Source organism: Naegleria lovaniensis (assembly GCF_003324165.1).
Source record: "Naegleria lovaniensis strain ATCC 30569 chromosome Unknown tig031, whole genome shotgun sequence".
NCBI classification, from domain to species: domain Eukaryota; phylum Heterolobosea; class Eutetramitea; order Acrasida; family Naegleriidae; genus Naegleria; species Naegleria lovaniensis.
Genome location: NW_025407853.1, coordinates 116754 through 131880, shown reverse-complemented (window position 1 = coordinate 131880; position 15127 = coordinate 116754). Strand labels below are relative to the sequence as shown.

General features: G+C 37.1%; 6 protein-coding genes across 6 annotated transcripts; 3 read left to right on the top strand and 3 right to left on the bottom strand.

Moving 5' to 3' along the window:
- Window positions 1-37: 37 nt before the first annotated feature.
- C9374_007881 (uncharacterized protein) lies at window positions 38-667 on the bottom strand (the record flags this gene model as incomplete). Its single annotated transcript, XM_044697895.1, has 1 exon — window positions 38-667. The coding sequence occupies one exon, from the start codon at window positions 665-667 to the stop codon at window positions 38-40; it is 630 nt and encodes a 209-aa protein (XP_044545995.1).
- Window positions 668-1128: 461 nt separating this feature from the next.
- C9374_007880 (uncharacterized protein) lies at window positions 1129-4566 on the top strand (the record flags this gene model as incomplete). Its single annotated transcript, XM_044697894.1, has 1 exon — window positions 1129-4566. One exon carries the CDS (start codon window positions 1129-1131, stop codon window positions 4564-4566), a length of 3438 nt encoding a protein of 1145 aa, XP_044545994.1.
- A 29-nt stretch (window positions 4567-4595) lies between these two features.
- C9374_007879 (uncharacterized protein) lies at window positions 4596-6249 on the bottom strand (the record flags this gene model as incomplete). Its single annotated transcript, XM_044697892.1, has 4 exons — window positions 4596-5059; window positions 5214-5533; window positions 5781-5949; window positions 6144-6249. 4 exons carry the CDS (start codon window positions 6247-6249, stop codon window positions 4596-4598), a joined length of 1059 nt encoding a protein of 352 aa, XP_044545993.1.
- Window positions 6250-7282: 1033 nt separating this feature from the next.
- C9374_007878 (uncharacterized protein) lies at window positions 7283-10672 on the top strand (the record flags this gene model as incomplete). Its single annotated transcript, XM_044697891.1, has 2 exons — window positions 7283-8165; window positions 8331-10672. 2 exons carry the CDS (start codon window positions 7283-7285, stop codon window positions 10670-10672), a joined length of 3225 nt encoding a protein of 1074 aa, XP_044545992.1.
- Window positions 10673-10811: 139 nt separating this feature from the next.
- Window positions 10812-12010, bottom strand: C9374_007877 (uncharacterized protein; the record flags this gene model as incomplete). The annotated part of the gene is made up of 2 exons (XM_044697890.1): window positions 10812-11071; window positions 11125-12010. The coding sequence occupies 2 exons, from the start codon at window positions 12008-12010 to the stop codon at window positions 10812-10814; spliced, it is 1146 nt and encodes a 381-aa protein (XP_044545991.1).
- Window positions 12011-12177: 167 nt separating this feature from the next.
- Window positions 12178-15124, top strand: C9374_007876 (uncharacterized protein; the record flags this gene model as incomplete). Its single annotated transcript, XM_044697889.1, has 3 exons — window positions 12178-13156; window positions 13279-14181; window positions 14235-15124. The coding sequence occupies 3 exons, from the start codon at window positions 12178-12180 to the stop codon at window positions 15122-15124; spliced, it is 2772 nt and encodes a 923-aa protein (XP_044545990.1).
- Between the last annotated feature and the right edge of the window lie 3 nt (window positions 15125-15127).

Sequence of the window (15127 nt, the reverse complement as noted above, 5' to 3'; positions counted from 1 at the left end):
CCACATTTGCTTTTGGTTCCATCTCTCAAAGAATGATTTACAACCATCGAAAGTTTGTCTTGTTCCATGGCATCTTTCTCAACACTTTCGCCAAACCACAACTATCGGTTATGGCTGAATAGGTACCTCCAACAGCTAATGAGCCACTTCCCAATAGAAACACCCTCTTCTTACTCAGGAAATACCCTAACAGTCCACAGAGAGTGAGGAAACCAGAGCTGAATCGAGCTTGTCTTTCAAGTGTCCATATTTTAGAGTTACGTCTATTTTCGAGAACGAACGGAAGCAAGGTGTTATCCATGTTCGAATTGTTACTAGTAGAAAGACGTTTGTTAATTTCATTGAAACCTCCCTCAATACATTGGCATTGAATCCCATGTTTCGAAAGAATGGAACAAGCATGAGCCGAAGCCGAGTTTTCACAACCATGTTGACACACAACAACTACTTGTTTGTGGGGATCCAACAACTTTAAATTTGTTTCCAATGTGGAATACGGTAAATTGATGCTATTTTTCAAAATGAAGCGTGCTTGTTCAAAATCGTGTTGAGAACGCACGTCAATGACTTGAACAGAGTCTTGGTTTTGATTCAGTTGTTGTCTGTCCACCTTGTGGATGTACTCTTCAATGGAAAGACATTTGTGAGAATGGTTCTTAATGGTCATCTTGTGTGTGTTTTTAAAGTTGGATGAATTTTATTATTAACAGAGTGATGAGATCGCAATGGTGTCAAAAGTGATCAGTGATCACACACGCGTTTTACAGGACATTTGATCTGCACCCAGCTCAGATTAAAAGTTCCAACCATTAAGTGATCATGCTGAGAAGAATTTCAACTGGAAAAGTTGGAAGTCAAAATTGGCATTTGTCATGGATGCAAGCAACACAGAATGCAACCAATGACACCACTTTGGTTTACATGATCGTCACGACCAATTCCAAAGCAGGCGATCTTTGTTTACGGGCTTTTATCAAAAACGATCACAATATTGCTTTGAGGTACAATACCGGGAATTTTCGCAATCGAGAACATGAGAGAACTTTTTACTGTAGAGAAACACTGAAACTTTTTTGTTGATTATTATTACAATTTTCGAGGATTGTAATCATCAGCAAGAAAAAAAGCATGCACCATGAGCCTGCAACATCAGCCAAACTACCATCGACGGACGGACGAATGGTTGTTGTGGAAGCTCAAATTGAATCCTCTCAGGATCATCTTTGCCATCAACAACAACAACCATTATTACCTCTTATGAATGATGATTACAATCCTATCATCATAGCCTCCTCTAACTCTCTAACCGACACGTTAGGTACCTCTCTTCTGAATGACTCTGTTCTTCCTCATCGTCTTGTAGATTCCGAAGAGGAAGATACAGATTCAAGTGTAACTGCCATCTCAACCACCAATTCCTTCCTCTCCATAACCACTGCAGCTGCTGCCAATGTGTCTTCACCTGGATTGAATCCTCTCAGTGGGTCTTCCTCTTCTTCTTCGCCTCGTTCCCGAAGTACCATTTCTTCCACTACCATTTCTGTGTCACCGCCAAATAATGGTGCATTGTTGTCCTCTTCACCTCCTTCCTTATCTCTTACAAGTACTTCATCATCTTCAGTGGATAGAATTATCAAAATGTTGTCTTTATTCTTGCAAGAAGTTCATTCATCGGAAGATTTACATTTGAAACCCGATGAGCCCAATCAAAGTCGAGAAAAACTTGCAAAAATTTCGCTTTCTACCTATCATATGCAACGATTGTTTGAGAAATTTGAACAATTTCATCAACAAAAGAATCGAGATGGAGACTCTGTAAGCAAGGCAAAAAACTTGTTTCAATGGGTATTGGATAAAATTGTAAATAGCTCTGATTCACATCATGTCACAAATTCGGATATGGATATTTTGATTCAAAAATTTAGAACAGTAGTGACAGAAATTGAGGTGTTTTTTAAAAAGTTGAGAAACGAAAAAGAAGATACCAGGAGCCAAGGTGTGGTTGTTAATCTTCGATATTTTGGAGCTTTAAACCAAATAATTTTCACGGGAAAATCAACAACTTGTCAATTCATACTTTCCTCCATTATTAATCCACCAAACAATTTACGAGGAATAACGTTTAATAGAAATGTGAACATTGAAACATTTGACACCATTCTGGATCCAAAAAATACCACTTTTTCGAATTTGCGATTTATTGATTGTCACGAACTACTTCAAAAATTAGAGGACGATCAAAGCTTGGGTGAATATGTGCTGAATCAAGTGAAATCTATATATATTGAAAAGTGTGAAATTGCTAGCTTGAATTGTTTGTTTAAACCCAATAGAATATGGAAACAACTTTCAAAGTTGAGGATGCGAAAAACCAAATTGAATGACATTTTCTCTTTCAGTGACTGCATTCCGAATATTCGAGAATATCACATGTCTCACAACTACCTATCATGTGTACATACTCCATCATGTATAGTTACTTCAAATTTAGTAATTTTAGATTTAAGTTTTAATTTATTAGAAACTCTTGATAGTTTTTCAAGAGTGAAACTTCCCAACCTGGAAATTTTAGATGTTTCACATAACTACTTGACCGGTATTAGAGGAATTTTACGAGCTTGCGGAAAGAATAGCCTCAAGCAACTCTATCTTCATGCAAACAGTATTGCTCAATTTGAAGATGTCTATTTCTTAAATTATTTTGAATCATTACATGCATTGACTCTATTAGAGAATCCCATTGAGAACGATCCAATGTATAGCCAAACCATGCTGAATTTATTCTCCAACTCTGCAAAATTATTCTATTTCGATGGAACCGAATATCCATTGAAACAGCTGACAGAATATTCATTTCCTCTTGTCAGCGACGACGATGTGCGAGATCCTGCAGAGATTGAAACGTCAGGAAATATTCCACCACCTCCTCCTATGTTTTCTCCCATTCCCCCACCTCCTCCCATGTTCCCTGAAGCGAATGGAATCGTACCTCCACCTCCTCCTGGAACAATTCCTCTTCCTCCCAATGTTCGAGTGATTCCAACAAGAAAAACAAAAAAAGAAGTCTCAAAAACCAAAAATATTCATTGGAAACCTGTCACAGTTACCAAGACGAGAAGTCGATCTGTTTGGAATGTGGAAGAAAAAGTCGATGTCATTTCTATGGATCATTTACAAAAATTAGAGTCAATCTTCTCAGCTTCCAAGGACTCACCAACTCGAGGAGGAATTGGCTCTAAGAAAATCATCAGCAATGAATTAGATACTATTATTGACTCATCCCTATCTAGAAATTTAGAAATTCTAATCAGCGGCCTGTTCAAACATAGCGACGTGACCTCTATTATGCAAAACATCAATCATCTCGATACTCAGCCACTATCAATAGAGCAAATTAAGGCCATTTCTCAATTTGTGCCGGCCATTGAAGAGATGCGAAAAAAGATTACTCTTGTTGAACAGAATATTCAAAAATTGAAACCTGCGCTTATATGGACATGGCATTTGTCACAAGTGAAACATCTACCAATCAAAATTCAACTCATGCAATACATCAAGTCATTTGACACAAGCACTCTCCTCTCAACCATTGAGGCGAAATATAATGCTTACGAACAGTTACAAAACTCAAAAGCATTTGTGAAGGTTCTTCACATTCTCTTATTTCTAGGAAATTACATGAATCGAGGAAAAACCAAACTTGAAGATGCTCAAGGATTTCATTTGAATATTCTTCCAAAATTGAGCGATACCAAATCTCAGCATAATTCAAAAACTTACACCTTAATTCACTTTCTCGCTGAAACCTTAAAGAAAGATAGTAATGGACTCTATAATTTTGAAACAGATCTTGAGAATTGTGTTTGTAATCCAGATATTGTGAACATGAGCTTGGAAACGATACAACTCGATTTGAAAGAACTCCATACTGTGAAAAATTATTTCATTGAGAAACAACCACTCGTTCTAGCTAACGAAGAAACAAAAACAGAACATGATGATGTTTTATGTCGAAATTTTTTAACATTCATGACCCAATGTGAGGAATCGGTGTCACAAGTACAAAAAGCCTTTGACAAGCTCCAGAATAGCTTTACAATGGCCTGTGATTTTTTCCATTTCAATTATGATGAAGCTTCTGCTCAAGCGAGTAATGGAGGCAGCAATGGAAGCAGTAATAGCGATCAATTATTGGTCATTATTCGAGATTTTATTGTTCAATTCAAGAAAGCGAAAGAAGACATTGAAAAGGAAGAAAAGAAAAATATGCAACCATCGACACCTTCCCGTAGAGGCTCGGTCATGATGAGAGTACAATCCATTTCTGAAATGAAAGTGGAGTCTCCAGCAAGCCCAACACCGAGCTCTCCAACACTGAACCATCACAATGACACCATCATTCGAAATTATCGCAATCGAAGAAAACACAGCCTTAAATCGAAGAGTTTTTCTTCGTTTGCTGAGTTGCAAGTAGATGGCATGGGGCAGACCACGAGCACATCAAGCACCTCTTCAACTCCCAACGAAAGTGAAGGATCCATTGTTGTTGCTGATTCCAACGTGTAAAAATTCGAAGGAAATGAGAATAATTTATTTTAATGTTGGTTGGATTGATTATTTTGATGTTCTTGCTGTTGCTTGGACCTTGAAATAATGGTTTGAATCATGGCTTCTATTTGTTTTCCGAGTTCGCCAAGATCTAAGGCCGTCACACAACTCACGTTCACCAATTTCGAATTGATATCTTTAGATGTAAAAAGGTTGATTATAAAATCCCTGGCAACATTGGGATCCTTTTCGCCAGTATAGGTTTCAAAAGTATCTTGCAATTTCACTCCCGCATTGATTTTTTGTTCGAAAAGGTCATACTTGTTGAAAAGTAAGTAAACCTGAGCATTCGTGAACCATCTCGAGTTGATGTGGTCCTCGAATAATTGCAGAGATTCTTTCATACGATTAGTTTGGTCATCTTCATAGCACTTTTGATCAAATTCACTCATACTGGTCACAAATAAGACAACATCTACTCCTTCAAAATGATGTATCCATTTCTTACGTTCTGTTAAAAGTGAAATATTTGTGACAATCGATTCCGACCATGTTAAATATGATTCATTCATTCACCAACATGTTATCCAAAATTAACAAAATATCAATGATCAAAAATGTAAGAATACATTTTCAATTTGAATACCTCTAATGATTGAACATACCATTTCTCTGACCACCAACATCGATCATGACGAACTCTGTGTTGTGAGATACGAATTTTTGTTCAATGAGACCGGTTGTTTTCATTCTGGCTCTCACAATATCCTCCTCTGTAGGTATATAATTTTCCTCGCAAATTCGTTCCAAGTTATCAAAGTAGTATTGAGCAGAATCTTCAATTTGAAATGCACTTCGTTTTTGAAAAGTTCGTTGCACACCTGGATCTTCCCACAGTTTTTTAATTTCCAAACCAAGTTCCGAGCTCCACACACGTTCAATGGAGAGTAATACTTTGGATGAGAGTTGGTCAATCTTGCCCGCTCTGATTTGCAAGAAAATTTAAAAATTCATTGTAGTATGTATTACATTTGTCATCATGAATATATGAAGAGACGAAATTGACCATGATGAAAGTGTACAATCCAAGTTGTTGTCATTGGTTTTCGTTCGAGATTTGTTTTGAAAATGTTGTAAATATTCAGTTGTAGTGTGTGCAACAGTCAAATGCAATACATTCCCGTTCGTTTCGAAACAAAAAAATAAACTTGGCAATGTCACTATACACTTACCTTTCTCTATTATCTTCATGTTCTATCGGTATCTGGAATGTATGTGTCGCTTTTATCAAACTCATCATATTTCTTAGCACATTTTCATAAATGACATTCTTTTTCAAAACTCTCTCCTCGACAGGAAAGCCATTGTTGTAAATTCTTTGAAGTTGTTTGAATATTGTACCTAAATAAATTTCACATGAGACATAACACGAAATCGAGTTGCACACGTAATGTCAAAAGTTTCCAAAAATGTTATCAGCAGACGTCGAAATTCATTAACGGGTATCCGAGTAGATAACACAACACGGCGGTGACGGCCCCGCTCGCATTTTCATGTGTGAACACTCACCGAATTTGATTATGACAACTACTTACTCTTTCCAGAGTCACCAGCACCCAACAGCAGAATCTTTTTAGAGTCTAATATTTCTTCTTCATCTTGAGAAGAGTTTGATTTATCTTTGTTTCCAAAACAGCCCATGATGATGATGATGTTACGAGCAGTGAAAATTATTGTGTGTAAAAGGTTATAAATGTTGTAAAAATCGAGTGTTGAAGGAATGTATACACAATTGTGTTGATGGATGACAGCTGCACTGATGATGTGATTGTGTAGGTCAATAGGGATGAATGTGTGTGGTATCGGGTTTGTAGAAGCAATAAATTCAAAATAATAATGATTGAGAGTTACTTCTACTCATTCAAAAAAGCCTATCGTTCTTGATGATGATACAACAAAATAACACCGTTGGAACAAGATGATGATGATATTTGAGATTTTGAAAATCAGAGCTGCTGGATCAATTCAGAATTTCAAGCGTTTGAAAATATACTTCTACGATAATCAATATCTGTACTTGTTGCTGGTTGTTGGTTGGTTGAATTGCGTAGACTCAACCCGATGATGATGATTTGATACGAAATTTGTAGGTGTTCTTTTTTTTTAAAAGGTTCTGAGATTGGATGCTGTCGGGAACTCTCGCACTAGAAAAAAATCAAAGGCCATGGAATGAGATAAAGGCTCGTGGTATAGAATACTCTGTTGGGAGATTGAATTTCTCTCCAAATTGGAATATTGAACAGTTCTGCTTGTAGTAGAGAGAGAGAACTCAACTTGGCATTTACAAATTACGAATGGGTTGTAAAAAAATACTGTTGGCGGAATGATCCAATTTCGGAAGGAGGATATTTCCTATTTACAAGCAATCAAGTTCAAATAACATAAGGAAACGACCAATGGTAAGTGTTTGAGGTGAAAGAAGGGTTGTGGTTGCGAATTGGATACCTCAATCTGAATCTTAGGAGTTGATATCAGGTAGAAATGAATGTATAAAACCTGGCTGGTTAACGCTTGAAAATTAAGCAACGAGGTTTTCTTTGGAAACATGTGTGTTGAAAATAATTGTTTACTTGTGTAAAGATAAAAGCATGAGTCAGAAACATGAGGAATGGCCGCACCTAGATAGCGTTTCTTCCAGTTCACATACACGGCTGTTTCTTATTTGATCGAAAAAATGTCTCAACTCCACACTTCACAATTAAAAGATCTTTTCATCATTGGAATTGATGTAGGTTCCACCACGACCGATTGTGCACTCATCAATCACACACGCAACAATCGTGTCGAATGTTCTTTCAAAACTCAAACCACTCGTGATATTACGAAAGGAATTTTGGCAGCCATTGAGAAGGTGTGTGAACAATATAGGATTGAACAGAATTCAGAGGATATTATTACCAGCAGCAGTAGTAGTAATGATTCTACAATTGGACCCAATATCATGTGTGTGATTATTGGAACCACACATTTTGTCAATGCCATCTTGTCCTTCTCTCCTGATTTGGAAAGAGTTGGAATTTGCCGATTGACTTCGACAGCGAATGAATGTTTACCACCTTGTGCTTCATTTCCAGATGCATTACGTCAATCTGTTTTCGGTGATTATTTCAAATTGGATGGAGGTTATGAAGTAGATGGACGAGAAATGTATGAGATTAATAAGGAACAAGTTTTTGAAATGTGTCAACGTTTTCAATCTCAAAATTTGACCAATATTGTCGTGTCAGGTGTTTTCTCTCCTATTAATGAACAACAGGAAGAGAAAGTTGCTGAATATATTCGAGAATTTTACCACGATCGTTTGCAAGAGTTGAAAATTACATGTTCTCATACCATTTCTGAAATGGGTTTCATGCAGAGAGAAAATGCTTCCATTTTGAATGCCACTTTGAAAGGAATTGCTCAGAAAATTTGTAGATCCTTCCAAGAAGCCATTGGTAGCAAGTATGATTGTCCCTTCTTTTTGACTCAAAACGATGGAACAGTCATGTCTCCATCGATGGCCATGGAATTTCCAATTTTTGCAATTCAATCTGGACCTACGAATTCCATGAAAGGTACGTGTGTGAATGTTCTAGTACTGTATATATATTCTATGGATATTTCACTTTGATATTCTGTGATTTCCAATTTTGGAATGTGTATGCAACGAACTGATTTTCATGGAATGCACATGTAACTTGATGGCGATATTCACAAATTCATGTGATGAAAACCACCAGGTGCTGCATTCTTATCCAAAATTGAAAATGCCATTGTGGTCGACATTGGTGGCTTAACCACCGATGTTGGAGTATTAGTGAATGGTTTTCCACGTCTTTCCAATACCAATGTCAGTATTGGAAATGTCTTGACCAATTTCCGTGTACCAGATGTTCATTCCATTGCATTGGGAGGAGGTTCCATTGTTTCTTCTTCTTCTCAATTATTATTACATCAAGAAGAACATTCCAAATCCTTCTCGATTGGTCCTCAAAGTGTGGGTTACAACATTTTCAAAGAGGCCTTAATTTTCGGAGGAGAAACCACCACCACGACCGATATTGCTGTTGCTTGTGGATTGTTATCAATGGAGAGTTTTCAATCCGTTCTCACCCAAAATCATAATGAAACGTTGAGCTCAACAACAACCAATATTGAGGAAATTCTCTCTCGATTGAATGAGAATAACTATGCACAACAAGTACTCCATCAAATTCATCAAATGGTTGAGGATGCCATCGATCATGTGAAAACTTCGTCCACTCCATTGCCTGTCTTGCTCGTGGGTGGAGGTTCCGTGTTGATCGATGAAAAAAATCGAACCTTTGAAGGAACTAGTCAAGTGTTGAAACCACAACATTATCAATGTGCCAATGCTGTAGGAGCTGCTCTTGCACAAGTTTCTGGTCGTGTTGATAAAGTGTTGAATATTGATGTGGCCTCTATGGGAAGTGACCATGAAAATATGACAACGTCGATCATGACTCCATTGGATGCACGTGAACATGTCATTGAGAGTGTGAAACAACAAGCAAAGGAAAAGGCTATTAGAAATGGAGCTCGTCCAGAAACGGTCGAGATTATTGATTTTGAATGCATTCCATTGGCATACGTTCCTGGAAATACATGTCGATTCATTTGTAAGGCGGTGGGTCAGTTGGATGTTTCTGTTGTGAAAAATTCTTCTTCTTCAGGATGGAAAATGCATGATAATGGTCGTGACAACAACATTCATGATTCTACTGATACTAATAGTATCCAACAAGTTGTAGAGTCCAATAATAGTAGTCGCAACAATGCTGCATTATCATCCACCAGTACGTCATCCAACAGCACATCCACTAGTTCAGAACCACGAATCATGAATATCATTGAAAATTCGACATTATCGAGAAGAGAATGGATTCTTACTCCTACCGATGTTGACTACTTGGAAATTGGAAGTGGAATCATTTCGAGTGGTGGCGGTGGTTCTCCACGACTTGCATCCATTGTGGCTCGAAATTTAATTCGTAAATGTCATCACAACAACAACAGTGACCACTCGAAACATCATCCAATCAAGATCATTCAACCTCAAGATTTATCTCCAGATGCCTTTGTCTTACCATTGGCCGTTATGGGAGCGCCCTTAGTGTTGAGTGAAAAATTCTTTGTTGAGGAATTTGTGAAGGCCATTGAAACCATGAAAAACATGACAAACAAGAAAATTGAGGCCTTATTCTGTGCAGAAATTGGAGGAAGTAATTCCATTACTCCATTATTAGTGTCAGCATGGACTGGAATTCCAGTCGTGGATGCAGATGGAATGGGAAGAGCCTTACCTGAGTTGCAAATGATTTCATATTTGATTTATGGAGGTAATCATGTTCCTGCCATGCTGTGTGATGATAAATCGAATCATGTCATTGTCTCTAGTACAAATCCAAGAAAACCATTCAAAAGTTTGGAAGAATTATTTAGACCTGTGGTGGTCTCGTTGGGTTCCATGTGTGGTCTATTGATGGCACCTATTAGTAAGGAGCAAGTGTTGAAATATACTGTGAAAAATTCATATTCTGGAATTTGGAGAATTGGAAAGAGTGTGAGTATGGCACGTCACAATTTCATGGATCCTGTGAAGAGTATATTTCAAGCTCATCAGGGAAAATTGATCTTTGTTGGAAAAATTGTGGATGTGGATCGAAAGACCACTTCAGGTTTCAACGTTGGAAAGTGTGTCTTGCAAGGAAATTCTGAATTCCAAAATATGAAATGTGAAATTGATTTCCAAAATGAATTCTTGGTTGCCACATTGCTGTCTACTGAGGAGAGTAGAGAAACAACTACCGCACGACAACGAACAGTGCTTGGATCAGTACCTGACATTATTGCTGTGGTAGATTCTCAAACAGGATTGGCTATTCAAACCGAAGAGTTGAGATTTGGATTCCGTGTCTCTGTATTGTGTTTGGCATGTCCAGACCTGTATCAAACTGAACAAGCATTGAAGGTGGTTGGACCTAAAGCTTTTGGGTATTCCGATATTGAGTTGAATTGTTTACAACCTGCCACATTTTCTTCTGTTTTTGAAGAGGTTTAGAAAGTTTTATAATAAAGTCTAGAAGAGGATTTGACATTATCAACCTCTCATCCAACACTTACTTGAATGCTTGATCACATGTAATTCTGTACTTCGATGTAACATATAATAATTGTGATTGCCATATATTGACATCAAATTAATCACTTGTGCTAGCTGTTGTCACAAAAAACAAATTCTTTTCAGGATTGTAAACGGTAAAAGCATACGTTCCCCACCATTCCATTCCTGACAGCCAATACGTGGACCATGTGTTATCATTGTCGTCAGCTGTGGTCGTTTTCCATTCATACACAAAACATGAATCTCCAAATAACTCAGTTCTTAATTGTGAAATTTCATTAGATGCGTCTTTCATTCTGTAGGGAGGACATCCTGCTCGGTCGAAAATATCTTCCGCTTCCGAATCAGAAAAATTTACCAACTGGGGTTGATCATCCATTAAATCATACTCGACAGTGTTGAAAGGTATACTACTGGTAAAGATGGTAAAGAACTTTTTCTTTCCAAATCGATCTCTCCAAGATTTTGCATCATTTCACGCAATAGAATTCCGTGAGAAACATTGGATATTTTTGGGGAAGGACTTTGCAAATTGGAACGAAAAGCAATTATTCGATGCTTGTCATCAGCTCCAACAAGAAGATACTTTTCTTCGATCCACCGGCTAATCGAACTCATGAGTGTGTATTTGTGAATCATTTTCATATTTTCATTCAGTGGTTCATGTACCGACTTGAAATGTTCAAGTAAAATTTTCAATAATTCACATGGCTTCCAACTCCAAATATCAATAACTCCTCCTTTGTTTGAATAAGAAGTATATGCCTCCGATTCATATAATTGTCCTTCCAGTGGCGTTATATAAAATTCTTTCACTAATTCTCGATACGATTTTTCGTGTGGCATGGCAGTAATGGTTGATTTTGCATTTGAAAATCCACACATGGTGGCAATTTCATTCGCTAGTACAAGATACACACTACAATCACCATCCGGACTCAGCAACACGTGTCTCCAATTCTTACAAACTCTCTCTACGCTTCGAAAAACATCATTCACATTGAGAAATGAAAAAATCAATGCCCACATGTCCCCACTCAAATATTCGACATACATGAATCGGGTGGTGGCATCTTGACAATTTTGTGCTGAAAAAGCAGTTCCGAATTTTTCATTTAATTTCTGTGCAATCATGTCCCAATTCGGTTGTTGTTGCGAGATGGTGGTAGTGGTACAATGATTTTGTTCAACACTGGTGATTAACAAGTTTTTAAGAGCTTTGAGTTTTTCTTGAGTCCACCGATAGGAAGAGGGAGAAATTTGTTGTTTGTACATTTTTTTGTTGTTCAACTCTCTAGAAACGCACCTAAAAGTGTTCAATTAATCAGTGGTCCCAGTTCAGTAACCTTGTGCTGAGCAATGTTGATCATCAAGTATTTCAAAACAACAAACGAATATGTCGATTCAAACGCTGCCTTGACTCGACATTCAATCAAAAAAAGATGTTGAACTTGTTCACTTGTGCTTTTCGTTCTCATCAAGGTCATTGGAGAAGAAGTTTATCGGAAACTTGTTATCATAGGCCGTTGAGTTTTTTCGGAAGAGAAAACTCGCTTTGCACAGCATCACTCTTTTCGCATAGTTGTAATCCTATCAACAATTTTTCATCATTATCATGTTTTAATAATTATTCCCGATTAGCATCCACAAACGTTGCTGGAGAAAAGCAAGTTTCATCTTCCTCATCCACGAGAACGACTAGGACAAGAAAAAAACAATCTCTTACGACTGTGGATGATAGTATTCTCCAAACACAAAACAAACAAGAAACAACAACAACCATTCGGAAAAGAACTGCTAGTACCACCCCTCGCAAAACAAAATCCAAAGAAGCCTTCAATAATGAGAAGAGTCATCTTGTGTTCAGCGATGGAAAACGCCAAATTAACCTGAATGATGAACAACAGCGAGTCGTATTCGAGAGTATTGATAAAAACATATTGGTGTTGGCTTGTGCTGGGAGTGGAAAAACCGCTACCGTGCTATGCCGAATCTGTTACTTGGTGAAGGATCATCATATAAAGGAAGAAGAGATCATGTTAACGACCTTTTCACGACAGGCAGCACATGAAATGACAAAGCGTTTGGGGAAAATGTTAGGAAAGAAAAAAACAAATATTGAGGCTGGAACCATTGATAGCATTTCGTACAAGTATTTACAGAAATACAGTAGCTATGATTATGTGATGGATTCTTCTGACTCTTTATTGGGCGTCAAAGAAATTGGATATCGATTTAGAAATTTATTAATGAATAATCCTGAGATTGCTGATCAAATTTGCTCTAAAATCAAATATCTATTTATTGACGAATTTCAAGACATTGACGATACTCAAATGGAAGTATTTTCAGAGTTTTACAAACGGGGAACTAAAATCATTGCTGTTGGAGATGATTCCCAGAATATATATTCTTGGAGAGGTTGGTGTCATTATTTTACACGTTCCAAAACATGTTTTTAAATAATGTATCACTTCTGCCAATTGAGGCATATATTTCATGACCGCCAACTCTTAATTTTCTCAATCCTTTCATATTTTAAGGAAGTAATGTGTTTCACATTTTGAATTTTCACAAAAATTTTGAGAATACGGTAGTTCATAACTTGGTAACCAATTTTAGAAGTACAGAGGAGATTGTGTCACTAGCCAATGCATCACTTGCATGCAACTTGCAAAACATTCCAAAAGACATGATATCCAATAGAGGAAGCAGTGGTCATTTACCAATGCTTCGATGTTGTTATATGGATCAAACTCGTTACTTGTTAGAGGCGATCAAACAACACAGAGACTCGGGCGTTTCATTGCACCAAATTGCAATATTGTGCCATTCAAATTTTGGACTCTACGAAATTGAATCTGAGCTTGCCAAACATCACATTCCACACGTTCTTCTCATGGATAACTTAAAAAAAGATTCACGACGCATGCCTTCCTTAACAAACAAGATTTGCTTAACTACAATTCACAAAGCTAAGGGCCTAGAATGGGATATTGTCTATATTATTAACGCAACAGACAAGTATTGGAAAGAAACGAATAATTCAGCAGAATTAAGAAGATTATTCTACGTGGCCATCACACGAGCTAAAACACAGCTCTATTTCACGTTTCCAGACAAAACTGGAGGACAACACAAAGATACCACTCCCACTTATCTCAGGTTCTTGAGAGAATTGAACCATTCTCTGTACAAAACAGAAAACATTAGTCCCCTTCACAAAAGAGAGGATGTAAGAATCGATCGATTCTTGGGAATCAAAAACCCGTATGCAGTAACAGAGATGGTACGAAGTCTCAATGGTGCCGCTATTGATACTCTAAGACAAAAGGGTTACTTACCAATATTGAAATTCAAACAGCAACAACTCATTGAGACACAATTTTCTTACTGTGAAGTTGTTCACTATAATCAATTGTATCCTGATTTTGGAACGTTTATTGGTAAGTCTTTCACTGATTTTTTATACCTCATAATGACTACTCTTTTTTAACAGATACCTTAATTTGTCGAATGATTGCAGAACAGTATCCGAAGAGTGGTGGATTTTCGAGTAAATATGTTGAGCTAGCCACCAATTATGTAAGCCTCTCATCGTCAGAATACCAAGTCTACTCCAAATATTATGCAATACTCAACCAAACATTGCAGGAACATGGTCATTTTCAAGAAATATTCAATCAGATAGAGACAAGTGACGAGCAGTTAATGAGATCTGTCGTCATTAAAATTGAAGCCAAAGCAAAAGAGCTCAAAATTGGATCAATGGAAGAGTTGCCAGTATTTATACACAATGCATTACCAAGAGAATTTGAACAACAGATGATACAAAATTATAACATTTTTAGAAATGATTCGAAAAATTCATTCGATATTCTTAACAGTATTTGGGAAATTAGTAAATGTGAGGCCATTGTTAAGGAAGGAAGAACTCGCTTACTATATCTCTCTGCCTTTCCTTATCAAAAATATCGGATGAACATGGAAAGCATTATGAATCGTTCCTATTCAGAATTATTGGACACTTTACAAAATGTATACATTCCTCATCTCATGAATCAAGTATCACATGATATTCACAGTCATCTCACCTTCTCAAGACTGGATAGAATTGTTGGAGAAATTGATTTAATCATTGACGGTCACACTCTTGTGGAAATTAAGTGTTCTACATCCAAAGAAGTTGATCTCGATTGGGTGTTACAATTACTTTGTTACACTCATCTTGCTCGACAACATGGTTATGAAATTCAAAAAATTGCCATTCTCAATCCACTCCAAGGTTTATGGTTCGAGAGTGACATTTCGTTCTGGAATGCAGGAGAAGAATTGTTGCAAGAATTGAAAGAATTTACAAACAAGGTCAGAGAACAAAATCATAAATAAATG